Here is a 26,526-nt window from a genome sequence, read left to right as displayed (position 1 = left end):
CATATGATTGCATGCCAATGTGCATTGGCTCGTTTAGTTACACTCGAAGTAGATTGGCCTCTCTAGCGAGATTCCTATTCGTCGGTCTGTCCGACGTACGTCGAACGTGACCGACTGAATGGGAACATGTTGCTAACAAAACTCTAGAAATGGCTGTCTCTTTCTTTCTTTGTCCCTCTCTCTCTGTCATTCTCTGGGGGCATGTTCGTCTTCTTGCCTGCCCAGATGTCTTCAGCTATTTGTCAGCATTTCAACAGGTCTCCTCCTCCTTCCCTCCACCACTCTCACTCTTTTCTCCCTCTTTCCCTCTCTCTCTATCTCTCCCCTGTGAGGAATCGATCAGTGCTTTCGGGTCATTAACATGCATCTCTGTCACTCTATCTTCTCCCTGATCGGCCCTCAATGTCAGCAGAGAGTCGCGAGAAGAGAGGAGAGAAAAAGAAAACATTCAGATTCAGATGAAAGAGTGAAGGATAAGAAGAGATAATGTAAGAACCCAAAAGAGGACAGTGAGTTTGAAGGTAAAAAGAAATAAAGGATAAGTGATAAGCATACACTTGGCTTGTCATGGATGTTTGTTTTTATCCCTCACCAGAGGGGCGCCTGCATATGTGCATGTAATGAAATGAAGCACAGCTGTGGTTGCAATCCTTAAATATAATTTGCTCTCTCTGCAGTCTGAATAAAAACCAGTCAATCTGATTAACTCTGCTTATCAGTCCCTTTCTCCCTCTCACTGTTCTTTTATGAGGATCTAAACACCATGAACTTAGTGTAGTTTTGAGGAAACAATTGGAATTATTACTATCTGCGTTAACCCTCTGTTGCACAATGAGTAACAATTACATTTTCTTTACTTTGTCAACGCATGATGCAAATAAGAGAACACTAATAATGACTTACAATTAACATTTGTTAGCGAGTAAACTTCCATTTCAGACATTTCATCTAAATTAACTGTTAATTCAGGAGGAGGCATTGTATAAATATCTTTATTGCCTCGATGCAACATTTTGTTAAAGTGTAATGTAATGTCATGTACAGTGGATATCTTTTTGTTTATATATATATATATATATATATATATATATATATATATATATATATATATGTATATATATATTCTATTATTAAATATCTACCTTTATAGTACTAACTTAATCAAATAAAGGCCATTTCCATTAGTTTCTGTCATGTAGCAGATAGTGCTATATATTCAGCACTGGCAAAGTCTTTGATTAATTTCTTTCCATTGTCACATAGTGTTGCCTCCAGCAAAAGGAGCCGCTAAATATTACATTTCAAAAATTGTTTTTATAATAAACTCTCTAACATTATATGAAGGGGGGGGGACCTGAACTTTTATTTAAACATTGCCTGCAGTTAAAGGTAATTCTGTCTTATGAAACTGTCCATTTATACTGCACACCTGTACTGAGCAAGTGAATTATACATCTCTCCATTACGTCTTAAGGGCACTGATTAAATTTCTGTGGAGGAAAAGTCAGTAGAATGCACTTTCCTTGAAGAAACTGTATCTTTCTACGCTCTGATTACTTTGTCTGATTACTAGCTCAGTGGATCTGAGCATATCTGGTTTCTTATTAGGCTGAAGCTGATTAATGAATTCAAATTAGAGACTCTACCACTTCAGTTCATCCAAGGCATTTTAGGTCGACCAAAGACAATAAGTTGATGAGCTTAATTGTGATCTCAATTTGAAGTTGGCAAAGACAGCTTGTGAGAGTGGCAATGAAGCTTTTGTTTATGTGTGTTTTCTGCAGCATCTGGATAAGTGCAGGCCACAGAATTGATGCCAGTCATAATCTTGGCAGAAATATCCTTTGGTAGTGACTGATGTTGGTACCACAAGTTTTTAACCATCATGCACTTGGGTATTCAGGACAGACTTTGTAGGTTGGTCCTGTGCTTCTGAAAGTTTGATTTGTATATAACATTTGTGGTTACATTTAAAAAAAAAATGTTAATATTAAAAACTATTTTTTTAATAAATATGCTGCCTCATTAAATGATAATGTTAGCATATATTAAAAGATTTGTTTTAATATATTCAACAATACTCTTGATAGACTTCAGTGTAGCAAATGCATTATGGGATACAATTCCACTTAGAATGCATCTCTCAAATTTCAAATAATCGTGATTAATCGCATATTTTAAATTTTAAAGTTTGAGTTTGCCTAATATATGTGTGAGTACTGTGTGTAATTATTATGTATATATAAATACAAACACATTCATGTATATATTTACAAGTATATGTATTTATTTATATTTTTATATAATTTTATATTATATATAAATACAAATATTTTGTACATAACATATTTCTCTTAAATATATACATTAATTTGTGTGTATTTATATATACATATTAATTACACACAGTACTCACACATATATTATGCAAACTCAAACTTTTATTGTGTATGCGATTAATCATGATTAATCGTTTGACAGCCTTAATTTTTTCATAACATTATTGTAACGTTGGTTCATAGATGTGGGAAGAAGGAGGCGGGAACCGGTGAACATTCAACAAAATTTTAATCTCAAAATAAACAAACAACAAAACGAAAGTAATGCCGGCAGACCCCTCGCGGACGTCTGCCGGCCACACAAACATAATAAAACATAAAATAAAGTCCAGGCCTGGTCCTCTCTCGTCCTTCACTGTAGTCGCTCCTCCTTTTATTGCGCCGTTCCCTCACGGCTCTCGCCCGCCCTGGTCGCCACAATTATGTTCTATCAATACACATTTATATATTAGACAGTTCAGGCAATGTCAATAGTATGACTCATGATAGGTGTGGATGAAACTATACTGTATTTTTATATTTCGTGAGCTGTTCAAACTTATTATTTAATTTCACACTGAACATTTTGCAGTGTGTCAGGTAGGACAAATTCCCAGATTGAGATTGTTTGTTTGTCCTGGAACAACCTTCTTACCAAATAATCATAGGCCAAACTCCGTCAACACCCTTAACCATAACCATAAACTACCTCTGAAGTGAGAGACAAATGACTGGTTAATAAAAGGCTCAACATTTACATTAACCTTCAAACCTCAAAGCAAGAGCTAACAAGAATATCCTACTAGGGTAAAGCAGGTTTGGGTCATAATTACTTACAATAAAACTGATTCTTACAAATAAACTATTTTAGACTTTTATGACAGCGTACACTGAATCGCCAAGCTGACGGGAAGCATCAGAACTATGATGCCATTATGAAGCTGCTTCTTTGGCTTATTAATGCATTAATGATTCATGTGCACTCTTTTGAAGTGTGCTCAGTAAATGTAAGGAATCGATTTAAGACAGAGCTGTTTAAAACCTAACCGTTAAATAATTAATTTCGCTCAGTTTGTTGCATTTTAATCAAGAGGAACCTGACAGTGGATGGGAGTGCAGACTATAGAAATGAGCCGAGGAAGTTTCAGTTCAACTTTTCCGACATGTTTGTGGCATGTCTTGCTATTTTAGATTTGTGTTTTGGAAGAGTTTTGTGATTTATGCATGTACTTGCGTGTGTGCGCATGTCACGGCTTGCTGAGAGATTGGGAAACTTTGTGTCTGTAAAAATATCCTAGAATAGCTGTCTCTCTCTGTTTTTTCCTGCTGTCATCCATTTCAGGTTCACTCTCTCCTCTCATCCTGTCATTCCCCTCCCATCTCTCCTGCACTCTGGTTTATCTTATGATGTCAGATTCCCAACATCCCAGATTCCCACATCAATATTAAACATGTTCTTTCTCATTCTTTTATTTGCACTCTTCCCTCTTGCTCCGGCAATAGAATATGTCCCATCTACCTTTCACTGTTGTCTTATATGTACCTTTTATATAAAGAGGAGAGAAGGGTAAGATGAGGTAAAGTTTGTTTGTCTCCTATACAAAGAAAACTTAGATAGAGGAAAAGAATAGAACTACTTTTTATCCAGACGTCTGTTATGATTGGATAAAATAAGACTGTCTATGACGGAAAGCCACTAACGTATGACTTTTTTTGTTGTTGTATATGTGATTCACTGACTGAAGTTAAAATAAAAAAAATCAGATTACATATCTTTAATTTCTTAGTTTATCTTAATCTGTTTATTAAATATAATTGTCATCCTTTCCTATCCGCTTTCTTTTATTTTATTTACATTTTTATACGTTTATATTAATATAAAATAAGCCTCAGAGAGTTTGACACTTGAGGATCATCATTTGCTCATGTCATTCCAAACCATAAGACTTTCGTTCATCTTTGAAACACAAATCCATGCCACTACCACTTTGTAGCTTCAAAAAGTTAATGAAGAGATTGTAAAACGAATCCATATGAATTGAACGGTTTAGTCCTAATTTTCTGAAGAGAGGCAATCCCTTTATATGATGAACAGATTTAATTTAGGTATTTATTCACATATAAGCCTTCTCTAAACACATACATCAGATATGGTAAATGGAAGTTCAGTGAGCTTTACTGTCATGTGTTACGCAGCATGTTTGAGCTTTCGTAAGAGGTTTGTTCTCACGTGTGAATCAGGTTCGGTTGAGCTTCTGTATGTTCACCGATCAATGTTTATATGTGAATAAAAACTGTTCTTGAAATTTCTACTAAACTGTTCAATTCATATGGATTAGTTTTACAATCTTTTTATGACCTTTTTGAAAAGTCAAAGTGGTAGTTGTGTAACTGTCAATGGAGGGATTGAAATCTCTCAGATTTAATTTAATATATCTTAATTTGTGTTTCGAAGATGAATGAAAGTCGGGTTTGGAACGACATGAGGGTGAGTAATTGATGACAAGTTTTTCATTTTTGGGTGAACTAACCCTTTAAATATACTTACAAATATTTAGATTATATATGCTTATAATGTATATATGATGGACACATTTAATCAACTACATAAAAGTTTTTCCAAAAAAATAAATCAATCAATTTTTAATTCCAAACATTATAAACAAAATTGTTTCAATAAAAACATATAACTGGACTAAAATCTTTGCCAGAATAATAAAAAAAATAATCCTTTAGGTTGTCAAAAGTGTAAAAAAAATGTAAAAATTTGAAATTATTATAGCCCTTTTACTATGTTCTTAATACTGATGGATACTAACTGTTAATATGGGCTGGATTTCCTGATAACGTTGTCTCTTAGCGTGCTACGAAGACTCTAAAGGTATACCTTAACTGAAGATATACCTTTTCTAAGTGAACTATACCTTAGGAGGTTGCTTAAGGTATATCTTCTTAAGTGCAACGTTACCAGGTGCTGTCCACGGCGGTGGTGCTGAATTGGTTGATATCAATGGCTTGAGAATCGATAATTCACTCTATACAGGGGCTGCTTCATTGCATTATATGAGAAAGTGGTGGTCTTTATAAAAGAAGCACTTCAGAAGTAGAAATTGCATTTATCAGCACTCATGGGATCTTCGTGGGAAAATTATCCAAATTGCAAATTAAATCTGTATTGTAATTTATGTATATTCTGAGGGCTCTATATTCTAGCTGAGCCCCGAGCGTGAGTTTAAGGCAACCGTTATTTTAGAACATTATTTTAGAATGCTTCTTTGGGGTTTACCCCTTTTACACACATTAACTTTTATTAATTATTGTTAATTTTTGTCTTTAAAATGATGAAGTATGTGAAATAAATTTTCAATCAATCAATCAATTAATTCCTTGGAGACGCGTGATGCAGCTGACAGATACATAGGTATACGGTTTATATTGTTTTTCCGTTTATATATTTAAAATATTCACAAAATTGTTAACTATATTATGAATTTTATGTTATATTCCAATTGTAAAATATGTGGAAGTGAATGTGTTTTGTCGCGCTATGAGTTTGCACTGCAGTAGCTGTCAGATTTACAAAATTTTCCCCAAAATACATGAACTGGGAGAAGAATAGAGTAAACTTTATCGTTTCATACACAATGTGTACCTGATATTAATAAAACACTTTGTTAAATTACATAATTGAAAGGAATATTATTGCAGCTTCCATAGACATCTGTGTATGGAATATGACAAGCGCGGAGCGCGTCTGTCTCTGGCTCAGCGCCAAAGCACATTTGAATTTAGCAGTGAATATTTGCATTTTATTCTTTGCCGTTTATCCTAATTGAACACTGGGTGTATTACAATTTCAGAATTATATTCGTATAGACTGTCAACAGTGATAAGTTATAGCTAAGAGTGGAACCTTCCGAATTAATGACTTGCAGAAGGTATACTTAATTAAAAATGTTTCGGGAAACGCGTATTAACGTTAAGGTAAAGCTTAAGGTATAATTAAAGAGCGACGTAGAGTTAAGAAGGTTTTGCAAAATCCAGCCATGATCACTTTACAGAAAACATGTACAGTTACCTGATTACAAGAGGTGGGTTAATGTACTCACAGGTTCATCTTACCTCTCCTTCTTTTCCTGCATGCTGAGCCATAAGCCATCAAACATCAGGCTGTATCTCCCATAAGACACACAACACACTCCACTCAATATTCAGAAAGGCATCTTATCAAAAGCCTCAGTTTTAGTAATATCACATTACGACATGAACATTGAATTAGATGACAGTTGCTTGTGAGGCCAAATCATTTTAAATTAATGAACGCTCAATCAAAATGCCACATTATTAGGTTAAAATGCAAAACGCACAAAGATTGGTGCACCCTCACGTGGGTGAGCTGATTCGATTACCAGGATGCGAGTACCTGAGCTGATTGTTGTGGCAGTTGTTTAGTTGAATGTAAATAGAATTAATTACCAAAATGTCATCAGGGATAACTGCCACACTCTCACCGGAGGATAAAATCAAATATATTACACCTGTCTCCTGGGTCCCGTCTGTGTGTATCTGCCTGTGTGCCGGAGTGTGTGTCAGCATATCTTCCCGAGCTCTGTGAGTAATGACTTGATGACACCGTCTAAGTCAGCCAACACGCCCCTTCCTGCCTTCTGCGATATTACCATATATCCTACAAAACAGTGACACACACACTCACACTCGCTGTCAGTTGTCAGACAGATATTGATTGTATTTGCATGGTGTCTTAGGCTAGAAATATATGAGACTGTTTTATTGGAACTGCTGCAATGAGGCACCTGCCAAACCCAAATGCCATTACTCATCCTGGAAAGATCGATCACATCCTTAGATGCATATATACAGGCCAAGCGCACATATACTACTTCATAATGCTAATGCAAAATAGTTCAATATTGTGATGTGTATTATGGTTGATTGATATATAATGAATAAATGGGTGTGTGCTGTATAGAAGAAGGGCAGAATCTAATGTTTGACATTTTTATTTTTCAGGCACTTCTGGAAACACAGAACACATTGAGGTCTTATGTCTCTAACTTCACCTTTAACCTGGGATTTTCTGGGAAGTTCTTCCATACAGGTAACTGTATATGTATGTCGATGTTAAAAGATAAAGGTGAAAAACTAATATAACACGCATGATTATATTGCTATATAAATGCCTGCCAACAGGCTTTCTGTAATATTCTGAATGGCATGGTAACAGAACTCTGCCATAGCAACATTGAAGTTTCTCTAGTTTGTCATGTTAGAGATTAGGTTCTATTTTTGAACTGTGTATGTATGTGTTTGTGTGGATAACCAAATTAAGTTTTTATTGTTGTTGCTGAATACCATTGCAAATTATAGCTTATTCTGGCCAAGAACCACCTACTTAGAAAGGAAGAGACCAGTGTTTTCATTTGTTTTTCACTGTCAAATGTTTGTCATTTTTATTCTTTTCTTTCATTTATTTTTTTGTAAATATGTCTATATAGTTTTTAATGAAGGTTTAGTTTTTAGCTTATTTTTATTTTGTTATTTTAGTACTTCAACTGAAAAGTAGAAATGCTGCAGCATGCTTGAGATAAATGTATGTACAAGAATGTAAAATGTGTGTGTGTGTGGGGGGGGCATAATTTCCAATCTTATTTTGTCAGATTAGGTAAGAAGTGAACATGAAAATCACTTTAGCAAAACAAAGTAGTCATCCATTTTATTCTAAAATGATATTTCCATCACCATCATTTCCACCACAGAATGCTATTAAACAAAATAAATATTTGAGCTGTGGTAGAAATGACAGTCATTCTTCTTTGATGCCATTAGACATGTCAATATTTCAGGAATTTAGGATTCTTTTAGAAATGAAGGAATATTTGTTTTCTAAAAGTCCACAGGCCCAAAAGAAATACCCAATATGCTAATGAGCTAATGTTTGTTTGTGTAGGTACGCAGGAGGAAGATGATGGAGATGATCTGTTATTGAAATATGTTGATGAGTTCTGGTGGTTTCCTCATATGTGGAGTCATATGCAGCCTCATCTCTTCCACAATGAATCCTCTCTGATGGAACAAATGATCCTGAACAAAGACTTTGCTTTGGTGAGAAAAACTACACTTTTTACTTGCCCATACACAATCACTGAACAAAACCATCATCCAGGTATTATCATATCCAGCGAAAAATACTCATTTACCTAAGGAACCATTTGCCTGACAGCGAGTCATGTGTCATTTACTGTGAGAAAATGAACACTAATTATGCATGTTTTACAGGTGCTTTGAGACTTCAGTTGTTCCTCAAATAGAGAAGTGCCTCTTATGATTTTGACAGAATCATTGAAACCCACACTTGAACGGGGAAGAGTGTGAGTGTGAGCGTGTGTGTGCTCTCATTTAGTTATCTCTCAGTAACACTCCTGCATTTATTTGTCCCCCGTTTTTCTGTGAAGCAGCACTCTCATACCACACTTAAAGACACTTTTCCAGCAGAATGTAATACTCTGACACATATATTTACCCTTCATGTATTACAGAGTGACACGCATACTGTAAATTGATGTGAGCAACCTGAGTGCAAATCCGGCTCATTCCATTTCCTGATCCCTTCTACTCTTCTGCTCCTTATCGTTCCCTGTCTGACTTTCCCTGTCTATAAAATGGGCAAGATATATGTCCTAAAATATATATAAAAATGAGAAATGCCCTACTAAGACATAACAAAAAATTTCAGATTTCTAAGTGAATTTCAAAGAAAAAGAATCTTGCTGTAAGCTGGCACACTAAGGGGTGATCATTGGCATTCCTCATTATCACACAGCCTGTTTTTATTTAGTTATGAGCTGTTTGGAAGCCAAACCCTGCAGCTGAACTGTTAGAGGATATCTGCATGACCCAGTGAACAAGTAAATTGTCATGCAAGTAAACTATCCATCCATGGTGCAGTGCAGAGCCACTCATGCACTTTTAATGCAATTTGGTCAGTGCATTTGTTTCTTTTTGCTCTCAGAAGTACACTTTGTATGTTACTGCAAGAAATGTTTTAAAACATTTATATACACTATATGGATAAATGTATTGGGGCACTCCTCTTAATTATTTAATTCTGCTACAAATTGGGCCAATCTACTTTGAGTGTAACTAAAATGAGCATGTGATTATTACATTTAGCTGCTCTGCCTTGCAGTGTGAGTATAAATGAGCAGCCTCAGAAAGAGAGCCCCCCTAGCTGGGTCCCTGTGTTCCACCTCGCTGCCCGTCTGCGGGTACGTCTGTGGTTTCCCTTGGTCCTGCTTACACAGTCTCTGAGAGCCTGGATAGCGTTCCCCAGTCTGACTCGCTGACTCTTTCGGACCATCAGACTCGGCTATGCTACTCAGTTAACCTGGTGTCCCCCCAAGTTCAGAGGCATCCAGTTCACTTCAGTGAAGACTGTCGATGCCCCTGTCTTGCAGTCCTGCTAGAGCCGGTCCTTCCAGCCGATATCAAGGCAGCGTTTTACAGCCCCTACTTCATTGTACCCAAGAAAAGTGGTGGGTTACGGCCAATCGTGGACCTTCAAGTTTTGAACCGAGCCTTACACAAGCTACCATTCAAAATGTTGACGCATAAATTTTCAAATGCATCCATCCCCGAAATTGGTTTGCAGTGATCGACCTGAAGAATGCGTGCTTTCATGTCTCGATTCTCCCTTGACACAGGCCGTTCCTGCGCTTTGAGTTTGAGAGTCGAGCAAATCAGTACAAAGTCCTGCCATTCGGGCTGTCCCTGTAACCTTATGTCTTCACGGAAGTCACGGAGATGGTCCTTGATACCATGAGAGTACGTAGCGTTCTCCACCCTCAAAGTCTATGCTGCTGCAATATCTGCTTATCATGACCCCACAGGAGGCAAGTTGGTTGGGAAGCACGACCTGGTCGTCAGGTTCCTTGGGGTGAGACAGTTAAATCCTCCTCGACCTCCCTCTTGGGACCTCACTCTGGTGCTCAGAGCACTTCAGATTGTCCCATTTGAGCCTTTGCAGTCAGTTGATCTAAAGATACTAACCATGAACTCTGCTTCTGGTTGCACTGGCCTCCATTAAGAGGGTATGGGACCTGCAGGCATTTTCGGTCCACAAATCGTGCCTAGAATTCAGGCTGAGCGACACCCACGTGGTACTCAGACCCCAGCCTGGCTACATGCCCAAGGTTCCTACCACTCCTTTCAAAAACCTGCAAGCGCTGCCCCCAGAGGCGGCAGACCCAGCCCTAGCTTTGCACTGTCCGTCCATGCATTACGAATGTACGTTGACCGGACACAAAACTTTAGGACCTCAGACCAGCTCTTTGTCTGTTACAGAGGCCAGCAGAAGGGAAAGGCTGTCTCCAAGCAGAGGATTTCCCACTGGATAGTGGATGCCATCACCTTTGCTTACCAAGCACAAGGTGTGCCCTTCCCGCTCAGGCTCACTCTGCCAGGAGTTTTACATCCTCCTGGCAGATATTTGTAGAGCTGTGGGCTGGGCGACACCTAACACGTTTGCTAGATTCTATAGCCTTCGTGTCGAGGTGGTCTCCTCCTGTGTTCTCACCTCAACCGGTCAGAGGCACGGAGAGGCCCTGGCTTAGTCCCTACAAGGCAGACCCTGTTGAGTCCTTCGATCACCCTTCCGCAGCCGGACATGGTGGAGCACCTACACCAGTCCTACGTCGGATGTATCCTTGAGAACCTGTTCTAGGCTGGGTGGGAACATCCCGGTTACGTATGTAACCCTCATTCCCTGAAAGAGGGAAAAGAGACATCTCATCCCATCGCCACAGCTGCTGTACCGCTGCCTGGGCGCTGGGTAGCCAACTTCAGCTCGGCTCCTCAGAGAAAACCTGATATGTGCTTGCTCTTAATTCAAAACAACTGCTCTTTATGGAGACTTTTACACTGGGCACAAACATTTGCGGTGTTTTTCCACCAAAACGGGGGTCGATGAAATGGGCCCTCCAATTAGATTTGAGCTTTAGACCACGTGCCCAGAGCAGCTGCTGTTGCACAGAAGGGGGAGAATGGTGGCGATGAGATGGTTAAATCCTCCTCGATCTCCCTCTTGGGACCTCACTCTGGTGCTCAGAGCACAGATTGTCCCATTTGAGCCTTTGCAGTCAGTTGATCCAAAGATACTAACCAACTGGCCTCCATTAAGAGGGTATGGGACCTGCAGGCATTTTCGGACAACAAATTGTGCCTAGAGTTCAGGCTGGGCGACACCCACGTGGTACTCAGACCCCAGCCTGGCTACATGCCCAAGGTTCCTACCACTCCTTTCAAAAACCTGCAAGCGCTGCCCCCAGAGGCGGCAGACCCAGCCCTAGCTTTGCACTGTCCGTCCATGCATAACGAATGTACGTCGACCGGACACAAAGCTTTAGGACCTCAGACCAGCTCTTTGTCTGTTACAGATTTTTTCCACCAAAACGCGGGTTGATGAAATGGGCCGTCCAATTAGATTTGAGCTTTAGATCACATGCCCAGAGCAGCTGCTGTTGCACAGAAGGGGGAGAATGGTGGCGCTGTTTCGAAAACTAGTGTAAACAAACACAGAAGAAGAGTATTCCTGAGGAGAGAAGAGAGTGGATGCTGAGTTCCTGTTATCATTTGTATCTTAGAAGAGAACTATTTGCACATTCTTTATACAGAATATCATTTCTATTCATTTTCCACTGAAATATGTGATCACTTCCATTTTCTGCCACGTGCGTGAGTATTATGAGAGTGCGTTCAAGATCTGTCAATCATGTAATCATATCTCCTGCTCTTCCATATAAAAAAATTGAGAGAGAATTTTTTCTACAGATGAAATATGAAGGCAGATAGACAGCTGATTATGACTATATTTTTTCGGTGTATTTTTTATGCAGCTTATGGTATTTTTATAACAATAAAGGATGTTTATGACAAACGATAAGCAGATTTGGCGTTCAATCCATTCAATCCATTCAAAACATACAAAGAATGCATGTCTGCCCAATATCAGGTCAAAACTTTAAATCATAATCAGACGTTATTACAATAACTTGATGATGGTTTAAAGCCATATACAAGACACATACATGAGGAAAAATGCATTATTGGTCGGCGCCACCTAGCGTGCAGGCATGAATTAGCAGAAGATGATCAGTCTTTTCGCTTTCGGTGTGAAAGATCCGTTCTTCAGTGAATCGCCTCACCTTTTTGCATCGCACTCAGTGTGAAAGGGCCTTTATTGCCACAGGTGTATAAAATTAAGCACTTTGCCATACAGTCTGCATGTACAAATATTTGTGAAAAAAATTTAATTCATTGAGCTCTGAAGCCACAACGCACAAGGCCACATAAAGTAACAGAGTGAGGTGACACTCTTCTGATTCCATAGCTGAAGAGTTCCAAACTTCTACTGGCAGTAATATCAGTTCAAAAACTGTGCTGTGGGAGCTTCATGGAATGTGTTTCCATTGCTGAGCAGCTGCATGCAAGCCTCACTTCACCAAATACAATGCCAAACATTAGATGTAAAGCATGCTGCCAATAAACTCTGGAGCAGTGGAAACATGTTCTGTGGAGTGATGAATCACACTTCTCTGTTTGGCAGTCTGATGGGCGAGTGCGGCATAATGGTCAGGTGTCCCAATACTTTTGTCCTTATAGTGTTTATACATGTATATGCACAGCAAGGTATTGTAGATGGTTGTGTGCTCACTAGCTGTCTAGGCTTCATCTGTACTGTTAGGCTGTATGTTAACATCACTGTCACTTGGCAGTTTGAATATTAGAAAAACAGCCATGTGATGTGAACAGTAGAATGAGTGATAAACTACAGAGCGCAAAGTGCCCCTGCTGGAAGTCACAAACATGCACCATTTCTCTCTGAAAACATAACCGCTAGCTAAATTATAATTTGAGTCATGGGCCACGGCTTGAGCAGTTTAGCTAATAGTTTTTTATGCAAATGCAGTTTGCATTAAAATGTGACTAAAATTAAGTTTTAACAAAGCTCTTTTGAAAACAATAGTCTGATTTATCCATATAATTATTATATCTGTTGTTTATTTCCCCCCAGATTGTCATTTTCAATATCATTTTGTCTTTATCTTTAAAGAGGCCTTCATATGAACTTTTAGTGGCTTTTACTGTGTTTATCCATCTGAGAAATTGAAATATTAGAAATCAAGTGGCCTAATATCTCTTTCACTGTAGGTATGTTTGTGTTGAACTGTTTAACTGTTACATTTTTCAGTAGCAACAAGCTACTTTTTCCAACAAGTACAATAGTAATATTGTGTGACAAAACACGACATCACAGTTTCTGCATCACATTGTTTTTCTTTAGATCTGAGGTAATAATCATACACATTCTCACAGCTTTAGTGATTCACTTTGTTCAAACAATTTCTGTAAGTGACCCAGATAAAAAAGAAATGACTGACAGATTCAAACTTCTTCTCAGAAGATAAGTCTCTGGTGATGTTGTGTGTCTTTTTATAGCAAAGTATTTTATTAGAACAGTGCTGTTCATCACTATTTTTTGTTGTTGTTCTTGTTGTTGTTGTATTTAGTGTACAGTATGGATTCTCATAATCTTTAATCAAAATAACTTGCAACGACATCTCTTCTCTGATGACGTGTTTACTGGCGCGAGGGTGGGACTCACACTAGGTGCTCTGAACTGTGCGTGTTTGACACCTAAAGCCCGGTTCGTTTGACAAGTGTGATCGCTCTGTTCCGTGCCCAGGCACGGTTCATTTAGCCAGCCCTGGCCCGCTTGGAAGAGGTGGGCCAGAGTTCTGTTCAGTTGGGCTCGAGCGCAGTTCGCATGCAGTGTGAGCACTAACCGTGCCAGAACACGGAACAGTTACTACTTTTGTGTGCGCTACTGTCATCATTATGATGGCAAACATCTTTATTACTGCTTTGATAGTACACTTATAAATTCATGTAATTAATTTTAGTGTATTTGGGTTTATAACGGGTCTGATTCTCACCTTATTGATGAACAGGAATTGTAGTTTGCGTGTAAAGCTGCAAATTCCTCCAATAACGTCAGCTGCCTTCGTAATAATCCTCTGATGCGTGCTATTGAAAATCGCTGCACGGCATAAATTATAAATAGCCTATATATTAGGCAGTATCTTAATGAAACTGCAAACTGCTCGGTTCAAGGCAAGCGTGCCTAGTGTGAGTACACCCTAAAATTTAAAGGGTTAGTTCACCCAAAATCATTTATTACTCACCCTCATGCCATTCCACACCTGTAAGACCTTTGTTAATCTTTGGAACACAAATTAAGATATTTTAGTTGAAATCCGATAGCTCCGTGAGGCCTGCACAGAGAGCAATGACATTTACCAAGATCCATAAAGGTACAAATAACATATTTAAATCAGTTCATGTGAGTACAGTGGTTCAATATTAATATTATAAAGCGACGAGAATATTTTTGGTGTGCCAAAAAAACAAAATAACAACTTATTTAGTGATGGCCGATTTCAAAACACTGCTTCAGGAAGCATCGGATCACAATGAATCAGCGTCTCGAATCAGCTGTTCGGCGCGCCAAAGTCACGTGAATTCAGCAGTTTGGTGGTTTGATACGCGATCTGAATCATGATTCCATACGCTGATTCATAACGCTCCGAAGCTTCCTGAAGCAGTGTTTTGAAATCGGCCATCACTAAATAAGTCGTTATTTTGTGTTTTTGGCGCACCAAAAATATTCTCGTCACTTTGGAAAGTCTTCAACATGATAGAAAAATAAACGTGTGTGTTGTTTCACTCTTAAATTCACAGTATAATGAAAGTATAGTGACAAATCCTTTGTTCTGTATTATGACATACATCCAAATTAAACGGAAATGTAGGGCAGGGTCATATCATAATAAAAAATGCATCTATGAACTGTTCACAATAAGATCAATAAAATGCATTTAGTAAATAGATTGGGTGAATTTCCATTTCATGCTGACTTAAAGGGTTAGTTCACACAAAAATGAAAATAATGTCATTTATTATTCACCCTTATGTTGTTCTACACCCGTAAGGCCTTCATGCATCTTCAGAACACAAATTAAGATATTTTTAAAGAAATCCAGTGGCCTCTATAGACAGCAATACCATTGAACGTCTCAAGATCCAGAAAGGTACCCAAAACATATTTAAAACAGTTCATGTGAGTACAGTTGTTCAATCTTAATATTATAAAGTGACGAGAAAACGTTTTGTGCGCCAAAAACGACTTTTCAACGATATCTAGTGATGGACGATTTCAAAACACTGCCTTGAATCTTTTGTTTCGAATCAGTGATTCGGAGCACCAAAGTCACGTGATTTCAGCAGTTTGGCATTTTGACATGCGATCAGAATTACTGATTCGAAACAAAAGATTTGTCTATAGAGGCCTCACTGAGCCATCGGATTTCATCAAAAATAACTTAATTTGTGTTCCGATGATGAACGAAAGCCTTACGGGTGTAGAACTACATGAGGGTGAGTAATAAATGACATTAATTTCATTTTTGGGTGGACTAACCCTTTAAATACATTTTCAGAGCTACCTTTAGGATCTGCTCAAAATTTGTGGCAATCAACAAACTGCAAACTTAAAAATTTTCCCATGAAAAATCTCCTACAGGAGTGACCAAGGTCAAGTAGCTAGCATGCGCTTGACTCAGGGTGCTGAGTTAAACAGACTAGTGTCTGTCAGCTCAGAGGGCAGAGACTGTGAGAGTCAAGCTGACAGAGAATTTTAATGGGCCACGAGCAGAAGTTTGATAATCTAGAGAAGACAGCTTTGATTTGCCTTTGTTGGTTTGGGGGCTTGATTAAATCAGAGCTGTGCAGCTAAGCTAACAGATGAGTGTACATGAGAGGATGGAAGATGTGGGTGGTTTTCTCTGTCTGTGTGTGTGTGCATGTGTGTGCATGTGTGCGCACACTCTCTTGAGGGAAATTCTATGGATTACTGGATCCTCATGATATGGAAGTTAAATCTAAAAATTCACCTTAAAATACAGTTATCGACTCAGCTGTTCTTTAGATGTCTATTATCTCACCTATCTGATTTTAATTAGTTAGCCCAGAGAAATTTAAAAATGAAAATGGATTTTTCATAAAAATCATAAAGTCTCGAATCAATAGCTCTGAGGTAGCTCTGTGTAACTCTGAAGATAAGTGTGAATGTGTGTTAAGGAGAGCGCCAGCTATATAAATGTGTGTGTGTCTGTTTCTGAGAAAAGAGATTTTTGCTTATTTTGTCTACTCAAGCACTCAACAGATAAATTATTCCAGTGCATATATGTATATATGTCACAATGTGTTCTAACCAGACGTGACATGCAACAGTCTTTTTTGTCATAACATGCAAAAATTGATAGGACATATTCGAATGATTTCTGAAGGATCATGTGACACTGAAGAAGACTGGAGTAATGGCTGCTAAACATTTAGCTTTGCCATAACAGAAATGACATCTTAACATATATTAAAATAGAAAACAGTTAAATTGTAATAATAATTTACAATATTACTGTTTCTACTGTATTTTTGAACAAATAAATGCATCCTTGGCGAGACTTCTTTCAAGAACATTAAAAAATCTTAGCAACCTCAAACTTTTGAACAGAATTTTCTGAATTTCATCAAATTATTTTGTTTTTATGATCAGTCATTGCCGTCACATCTAAGTAGCCTACATCACTACTCAATTACTTGTGACCATCCATGTGTATGTGTGTTTATAAAAGATTGCAATATGCTTATATATGCTCTTGACATCCAAATATAAAGTATATTTATTGGTGTGTGTATTTCTCATTACAGGAGCATGGTATTCCAGTAGATCTGGGATATGCAGTGGCCCCTCATCATTCTGGTGTATATCCAGTCCATATTCAACTGTATGAGGCTTGGAAGAAAGCATGGGGGATACAAGTGACCAGTACAGAGGAATACCCACACCTCAAACCTGCACGTCACCGCAAGGGATTCATTCATAACAACATTATGGTATGGTTCATCACATGGAGGACACTTTTTTTCTTTTTTTTTTTACACCACATAGAAATCCATTTAGTAGCGTTTGACAAAAAAGTTATTTGATGTGGCATAAAATGCATTTTTCTTGGGATCAAAGGTGCAAAAAACAATATCACACACTCAAAGATTATATTAGAGAATATTAATAATGCAAAGCTCAAAGGTGCCATTGAATTGAAAATTGAATTTACCTCGGCATAGTTGAATAACAAGAGTTCTGTACATGGAAATGACATACAGTGAGTCTCAAACTCCATTGTTTCCTCCTTCTTATATAAATCTCATTTGTTTAAAAGCCCTTTGAAGAACAGAGGAATCTCAACATAACACCGACTGTTACGTAACAGTCGGGGTGTACGTCCCTAATATTTGTATATGCCAGCCCATGTTCAAGGCATTACACAAGGGCAGCCAGTATTAACGTCTTGATCTGTGCACAGCTGAATCCTCAGACCAGGTAAGCAAGCAAGGACAATATTGAAAAATGGCAGATGGAGCAATAATAACTGACATGATCCATGAGATTCACCTGATATTTTTAGTGATATTTGTAAATTGTCTTTCTAAATGTTTTGTTAGCATGTTGCTAATGTACTGTTAAATGTGGTTAAAGTTACCATCGTTTCTTACTGTATTCATGGAGACAAGAGCTGTCGCTGTTTTCATTTTTAAACACTTGCAGTCTGTATAATTCATAAACACAACTTCATTCTTTATAAATCTCTCCAACAGTGTAGCATTAGCCATTAGCCACGGAGCACAGCCTCAAACTCATTCAGAATCAAATGTAAACATCCAAATAAACGCTGTACTTATGCGATTAGACATGCTGCATGAAGAACACTTTGTAAAGATCCATTTTGAGGGTTATATTAGCTGTGTGAACTTTGTTAATGCGGTGATAGAGTCGAGAGCTCGGGAGGGGGCGGAGAGCGTGCGATTTAAAGGGGCCGCAGCATGAATCGGCGCATTTCTAATTATGCCTCAAAATAGGCAGTTAAAAAAATTAATTAAAAAAAATCTATGGGGTATTTTGAGCTGCAACTTCACAGACACATTCAGGGGACACCTTAGACTTATATTACATCTTGTAAAAAAACGTTCGATGGCACCTTTAATAGTTTAATATTTGATATTTTATTTTCACATCCACAGGCAGCCATACAAGATCCTATTCCCTATTCCTCAATGTCTGATTAAAATGTAGTGTTATCATAACAATTTGTTGTAGCTTACCAGAAGAACTTTTCTTAACCCATTAATGCTATGCTAGTAGGTCAAAGGATTAGTTCACTTCTGAATGAAAATTTCCTGATAATTTACTCACCCCCATATCATCCAAGATGTTCATGTCTTTCTATCTTCAGTCGAAAAGAAGTTAAGGTTTTTGAGGAAAACGTTTCAGGATTTTTCTCAGAAGTGAACTAATCCTTTAAGCTGTCAATAATAAACTTTCATACATAACATCAATGATTGCTGACAGGGCCCCATCTCATGCTTTGTGGGGGGCCTTATAGATGTGCAACTGGTTGCTACACAGGTGTCGTGAAAAATGCAGTGAGACAAGGGACTGCCAAAATACAAGCAACAGCTAGCATAGCAAATCAATGAAACACACAAACACACACACACACACACACACACCAAAAGAATTAATGATGACACACTGGGACTCAGATGAAATACCCCATAGTGCATTCACCACAGCCAAATCTATTAGTGGTACAAACACAGAGATTTTGACTAGATGTCCCTAACCACAGCTTTGAATCAATTTTTTAAATAGCTTTTTGCTGTCTGTGTCCCTCATTTCTGGTCAAAGGCTCTATGGTTATCTGAAGATTTGACTTAAAAGGATAGTTCACCCTGAAATAAAGATTTGTCATCATTTACTCACCCTCATACAGAGTCCTGCACGTGGGCAGATACCTGACAGGTGAACTGGCAATATTTAATGTAACGGGTGGAATAAAGTTTTGCACCATTGAGCATTATAGCATTGACAGCATTGACAGCTTCAGTGATTACATAGGGATCACTTTTTGCTTGCTTTCTGTATATAGTCTATTCATAATTTGAATAAAGTTTTATTTTTCATGCTGCGATGAGGACCAACACCCACGTATACACTGCAGAGTTTTAGGAGAGAAAATTTTAATGCAGATGCGGTTCGGGTAACGGTCTTTATTTCAAACGAGTCTGGTACAGAATTAAATTAGCGTTGCTGTCTGATAATGGGTCTGGTGTTCTGTGGGTGCGGGGCAGATGCAGGTTTACCAAACAGGACCTGTGCAGAACTCTGCTAACCTTTCTTCTGGTAAAATGGAGATGTTGACATTTTGCCTAATATCTACTTTTAAGTTTTAGAGAAGAAAGAATGTCATACAGGTTTGGAATAAGGAAGGAGTACAGTAAATGATAAAAGACAAAAGTAAAATTTTATATAGATACACTGTAAAACCTCATGAGTTACGGTAACTCAAACCATTTAAGTTTTAAAACCAATAAGTATGAGAACTGTAAACGCATATAAAGTTCAATTTACTAATATTTTAGTGTTGGTTTAGTCACTCATTAGAGTAAACTCAACTTAAAGATTTTAAGTTTATTTCACTCATTCAGTTTGAATTTGGGTAACAAATCTAACTAAGTCTTAACAACTATATAGCTGCTTAACTGTATAGATACTATATACTATTAGTACAAAGCATTTATGACATATTAGGTCAGTGGTCTTAAACTGCCGGCCCGCAGGCCATTTACGGCCCGCCCTCCCCCTCTACCCAGCCCGCAACTGATCTCAAAAATAAAACACAATCCAGCCCGCTAAATTATTATGATTATTCTCTAGTTGCTACCTGTCTGATATGCAAAGAAAAAGTCGCCGTTCTATGGGGGCATTCACATAAGCTGCCGCGCCACGTTCTCCTCCTTTCCAATGCGCTTTCGCTCCAGTGGCGTCTGTCGTTGCTATGCAACCATGAACCGCGCTCTCAACCGCGTCTATTATGAGCGTGCTTGCCTAATAAGTGTGTGCGCGGCTTAAATTACAGTAAAAGCACTCGACTTTAAGTCACGAGCATCGATTTAAACCACCGAAACGCGTCCGATGCAACCATTAAATGTTACCGATGCTCAAACGGCATCTTGATAAAATGTGTCTCAGCTGTGTGAGTGTTACAGATCCCTTGTTTCCCTGGACTCCATTTCCCAGAATCCTCCTGTTCTCCACACCTGCACTCACTTCCCTCGTCTGCTCCTCATCGTCACTCATCACCTGCACCTGGACTCTATTGTCAGCACTCCCCATATATTGCACTCACTCCCTTCACTCCTCGTCCGTTCTCTGTTTTGTTAAGGTGTCTGTCTGTTATTCATTGCCATTATTTGAAGTAAAGTCTCTATTATCGTGGAAATCCGTATCTGCCTCATCTCTCTACCAGCCACCCGTAATAGAAGAACGGACCAAACCGACCGGATTTTCCACAAAAAAAAAAAAGAATGGAGACTTCCACCAGCTCCCTGGATCCAGCTCCTCCATCGCCTCTCACCCTAACAGCCAGCGAACGCATTATCGGGCTCCTGCAGGTAGGACGTTCGCTGGAGAGGTATGTGGAGGAGTTCGTTGAGCTTGCTTACTTGTCTAACTGGCCCGATGCTCAGTTGATCTCCTTGTTTTTGGATGGATTGGATGACGACACTATCCGTTTTGATGAACCTGTTTTTTGTTTCTCCTTAAGCGAAACTATCAATTTAATTTTGTGGTTGAATGGCTCCAAATTCTTAGTGAAAGAGGTTCAGGATCAGTGTTGTCGTCCGGTCCATCCAGAAACACGGTTGGCCGGGCCAGTCAGTCAACCTCCGGCTTCCTCCGCATACCGCTCCAGCGAACTCCCTGCCTGCCCCAGGCTGGACCCATATTCCGCTACTGGGCCCAGTAAGCGGAGGAGGAGGAAGAAAGCGGCCCCAGTATCTCCAGAGCCCGCTCCAGTATCTCCAGAGCCCGCTCCAGTATCTCCAGAGCCCGCTCCAGTATCTCCAGAGCCCGCTCCAGTATCTCCAGAGCCCGCTCCAGTATCTCCAGAGCCCGCTCCAGTATCTCCAGAGCCCGCTCCAGTATCTCCAGAGCCCGCTCCAGTATCTCCAGAGCCCACTCCAGTATCTCCAGAGCCCGCTCCAGTATCTCCAGAGCCCGCTCCAGTATCTCCAGAGCCCGCTCCAGTATCTCCAGAGCCCGCTCCAGTATCTCCAGAGCCCGCTCCAGTATCTCCAGAGCCCGCTCCAGTATCTCCAGAGCCCGCTCCAGTATCTCCAGAGCCCGCTCCAGTATCTCCAGAGCCAGCTCCAGTCCCCACAGAGCCAGCTCCAGTGCCTGTGGGGATTTTAATTGTATTTGAGGGGATGAAATGGCCCTCAACCCCAGTCTCCGCCGAGCCAAGTTCTCCAGTCTCCTCCGAGCCAAGTTCTCCAGTCTCCTCCGAGCCAAGTTCTCCAGTCTCCTCCGAGCCAAGTTCTCCAGTCTCCTCCGAGCCAAGTTCTCCAGTCTCCTCCGAGCCAAGTTCTCCAGTCTCCGCCTCCGAGCCAAGTTCTCCAGTCTCCGCCTCCGAGCCAAGTTCTCCAGTCTCCGCCTCCGAGCCAAGTTCTCCAGTCTCCGCCGCCGAGCCAAGTTCTCCAGTCTCCGCCGCCGAGCAAAGTTCTCCAGTCTCCGCCGCCGAGCAAAGTTCTCCAGTCTCCGCCGCCGAGCAAAGTTCTCCAGTCTCCGCCGCCGAGCAAAGTTCTCCAGTCTCCGCCGCCGAGCAAAGTTCTCCAGTCTCCGCCGCCGAGCAAAGTTCTCCAGTCTCCGCCGCCGAGCAAAGTTCTCCAGTCTCCGCCGCCTACGAGCCCTCAGCTCCAGCCGCCGCCGCCGAGCCCTCAGCTCCAGCCGCCGCCGCCGAGCCAGCCGCTCCAGCCGCCGCCGCCGAGCCTGCCGCTCCAGCCGCCGCCGCCGAGCCAGCCGCTCCAGCCGCCGCCGCCGAGCCTGCCGCTCCAGCCGCCGCCGCCGAGCCTGCCGCTCCAGCCGCCGCCGCCGAGCCTGCCGCTCCAGCCGCCGCCGCCGAGCCAGCCGCTCCTAGTATGGTCTCTGTGATTGAACTCTCCAGCCCAAGGACTGTTTTCCCTCCCTGCCTCCCTCTCCCGCCTCCTCCAAGTCATGTCTATACTGCACCTCCACCTCAAGCCCCCACGCCCAGATCTCCACCTCGGACCTCTGGGCGATTACCTTCACCCCCGGCTCCAACCTCCCTCTGCTCCACCGTTGCCCATCAGTCCTCCAGCTTCACCAGTCTCCATCCTGCCTCCACTCACACCTTGGTCATTCATCAGCCTGCCCTCCCCTCTGGACTTCACTCCTCCGTCTCCGCTCCGTCACTCCGTCCCTCGGATTCAGTTGGCCTCCTCACTCCCCCCGGTGTTCGTTTTGTTGGCTGTCCTTCTGCTTTCACTGCGGCCTTCTGGAGCCCCGGCTGCGCTTCGGTCGGCGGAGCCTTCGGTTCCGCCATCACCCGCCAGTCCTTCAGCGACGCCTGGGCTCAACGCCTCGAAGGCTTCGGCTCCTGACCCGCCATGGCTGCCCGCTGCACCTGACCCGCCATGGCTGCCCGCTGCACCTGACCCGCCATGTATGCCCGCTGCATGTCTGCCCGCTGCACCTGACCCGCCATGGCTGCCCGCTGCACCTGACCCGCCATGGCTGCCCACGGCTCCTGACCCCCCATGGCTGCCCACGGCTCCTGACCCGCCATGGCTGCCCACGGCTCCTGACCCCCCATGGCTGCCCACGGCTCCTGACCCGCCATGGTTTTTGGACCTGCCCTGGAGACCTCCACTCCAGTTTACTCCTTCCCCTGCTCCGGTTTGAGGTCTCCAGGGCGCCCGCCCCCCTCCCGGTTGTTACATCTACGGCGCGAGGACGCGCCTACCGGGAGGGGGAGGTACTGTTACAGATCCCTTGTTTCCCTGGACTCCATTTCCCAGAATCCTCCTGTTCTCCACACCTGCACTCACTTCCCTCGTCTGCTCCTCATCGTCACTCATCACCTGCACCTGGACTCTATTGTCAGCACTCCCCATATATTGCACTCACTCCCTTCACTCCTCGTCCGTTCTCTGTTTTGTTAAGGTGTCTGTCTGTTATTCATTGCCATTATTTGAAGTAAAGTCTCTATTATCGTGGAAATCCGTATCTGCCTCATCTCTCTACCAGCCACCCGTAACAGTGAGCAGAAGCGCTGCCAGGTGTCTGTCAAGAAACAGAAGTGTACAAATGTATTCAGGGATTGTATTTGTTCAGTACAGTGTTGTTCAGTGCAAGATTTTAATGTTATTTAAGCTAACATAAAGTAAGGTAAAATACTTCCACTAGATGTTAAAAACTAATAAAGCATGTAATTTTTTGGCAAAATAAAGTTGATAGCTCCAGTTTTTTATTTCTGACCCCTCTACGCCACAAGTTTTGCTGGATTTGTTCCTAAATTACAATTTTTTTTATTCCATGCACCTGGTTGGATGTGAGAAGCTGCACCAGACTATTGCAATTAATAGTATTATATTAGTAGGCTATATTAGTAGTATTATATTAGTAATAGTATTATATAATTATATTACACTCTGTCACAATGAGAGAGACACTGCTGTTTACATTTAGTATGGTAAATACAATATTTATATGTATAAAAATATTTTAGTAGGCCTAATGAAATTTGAAGTAAATGAGAAATAATGCAAAGGAAAGTAAATTTTCTGAAATGTTGCGCTTTCTTGCGATTGAATGTTAATATGGCCCTCCTATGAGGTGTCAATCACAGAAACGGCCCCCCGCCAATTTGAGTTTGAGACCCCTGTATTAGGTTATATATAACAACATCTCTTGAATTAGTTTAATTTCTCTTACCCACCTGGAAAAATTCTGACTTTTTTGCAATTTTAGTAAATTAGATTGTTTTAAGATGTTTAAATATTTAATGACAAAAATAAAAACTTTCATAAAAATGAAAAATACTGATTAAGAAAATGAGTTCTTAAAGTGCAGTGCAATATCTTTCATAACTCTTATGAAACACCAGGAATTAATGCACCCTTTATTTAGTTTTTATGAACACTTTTTTTTTTTTTTGAAGTTCAGAAAAACAAATTAGAGTACTCTCTTTTGTTAGAACCCCAGCCCACTACAGCATGTTCTATTCTTTGTTCTTTCTAGTGAATCACTTTCTCTCATTCACAATACAAAAGAACAAACGTTGGCAGGCCTTACTCAAATCAGTGCTGTTTTACGTGCAATTTAGCTGTCATCATCTCTAGCTTTTTAAGAGTGTTTTGAATCTAGACAGATATTTTAGAGCAGGAGTTTGTGAGCCCAAATCTCTAGCTTTTTTATTTAGAGGATGCACCGAAACAGGTTTTGGGTCAGTTGCTTGGACACCTGTGGCCTAATTACTGGCCTCCTCTGTGTGAGCATGACAGGTCTCAGATCAGAGATCCAGAGTGCAGAATCCTGATGAGTATGAATCCATGGAGCTTAAACATGAGCTATGAAGCATGTCAGACTGTTACAGGCTCCGCAATACAGCAAGTCGACAACGCGCCACAGAACTAACTGCTCCTTTCACAAACCACCACAATAATATACTGACAGGGCAAGTTACATTCAATACGAAGAAAGAACAGGGAAGGTGGGTGGTAGAAAAATGAACAGGAAGGGCAGAGCACATGAATAGAGCCTCATAAATTGTCCAGGCATTCTGGTGGGACAGGTAGTTTAGTGTGTTTGCACTGGAATTGAATTTTAGGAGATGGAGTAGATTAAAATATTAAATCAAGGCCACATGCGTGCAATACAATTGCTCTGCGCCCATCAAAAGTGTGTGTGTGTGTGTGTAGTTTCAGCTACGGCACACGTTTAGTTGAACACGCATGCCACACTATACTCTGCAATAAAACACAGAGAGAGATGTTAAAGCGGGAAAAGCAATTAAGTTTAAGTTAGATGGAAAGATTGGATTGAGTCCCAAAGATCTGTTCCAGCTCAATCAAGCAGTCCGAAAACAAGCATATGGGTGATGAAAGCTCTTATCAGTGCATTAGAGCCCAGTGTGTTTGTGGGTGTGTTAATGTAATAGATTTTGCTGTTTTAGCAGTTTGCTGGAAGAGTTTAGCTGCCTCTCTGATATTTACACACTGTTACAGTGTTGAGAAATTGAGCATTTCTCAATCTGCTTCTCTCTGTCTGCCACACACAGAGCAAGTATGTTGGACATAGAGTACATTATACCATTCAAAAGTTTGAAATACAATTTAAAATAACTGCTTTTCAGTAGCATTTTTTCTGGTGTTCAGTGTCAAATGATTTTTTAGAAATCATTCTAATATGCTATGACTTTTCCCTCAATAGTCTCCTAATTTACTGCTTATTAATAGTTAGTAAGTTAGTTTTTAAGTTTAGGCATTGGGTAGGATTAAGAATGTAGAATAAGGTCATGTAGAATAAGGCATTAATATATGCTTAATAAACAGCCAATATTCTAGTAATATGCAAGGTAATCAGCAACTAGTTAAAAGACGCTAAAATAAAGTGTTACCAACATTTCTTATTATTATTCATGTAAACAGTTGATGCTTAATATTTTTTGGAAAACTTTTTGCATTTTTAAGGACTCTTTGATAAATGGAATGTTCAAAAGAACAGCATTTATTTGAAATAGGAATCTTTTATAACATTATAAATGTCTTTACTGTCCCTTATGATCAATTTAATGCATCCTTGATGAATAAAAGTAATAACCTCTTAAAAAAATATTACTTACTCCATACTAAATAGTAGTGTATACACTATGTATTGATTAACAGAATGTTTTTCTCTTGTGACTCGGATGTTAAATTTTCCATAAAATTGCTTAAACAAAATAGAAATAAAATAGAATCAAGTGTCGGCGAACAATAATATTATAAAGTTATAAAATGATGACTAAGGTTGGCGTAGCTCAGATAATTTGTTCTTGGAAGAATCTGATGATAAATATTTAAGAAGAAAATTCAATTATCTAATTGCTTCGAGGAAAAGCTGAGTTACTGTATTATAGCAATAGTTTAATAAAAAAAGTGAATTGTTGTTATT

At 40.2% G+C, this 26,526-nt stretch overlaps 1 protein-coding gene across 2 annotated transcripts in view; it reads left to right on the top strand.

Annotated features, from left to right (window-relative positions):
- Window positions 1–26,526, top strand: part of ndst3 (N-deacetylase/N-sulfotransferase (heparan glucosaminyl) 3) — an 84,184-nt gene that overhangs the window by 21,547 nt on the left and 36,111 nt on the right. For both annotated transcript variants that reach the window (XM_067403015.1, XM_067403014.1), the window contains exons 3-5: window positions 7,350–7,437; window positions 8,287–8,441; window positions 17,163–17,348. In XM_067403015.1, the coding sequence (XP_067259116.1) occupies window positions 7,350–7,437; window positions 8,287–8,441; window positions 17,163–17,348 (429 nt within the window). The remainder of the gene's footprint in view (window positions 1–7,349; window positions 7,438–8,286; window positions 8,442–17,162; window positions 17,349–26,526) is intronic.

Source organism: Chanodichthys erythropterus, chromosome 12, assembly GCF_024489055.1.
Source record: "Chanodichthys erythropterus isolate Z2021 chromosome 12, ASM2448905v1, whole genome shotgun sequence".
Taxonomy (NCBI): Eukaryota; Metazoa; Chordata; class Actinopteri; order Cypriniformes; family Xenocyprididae; genus Chanodichthys; species Chanodichthys erythropterus.
This window is presented reverse-complemented; position numbering and strand designations above follow the sequence as displayed.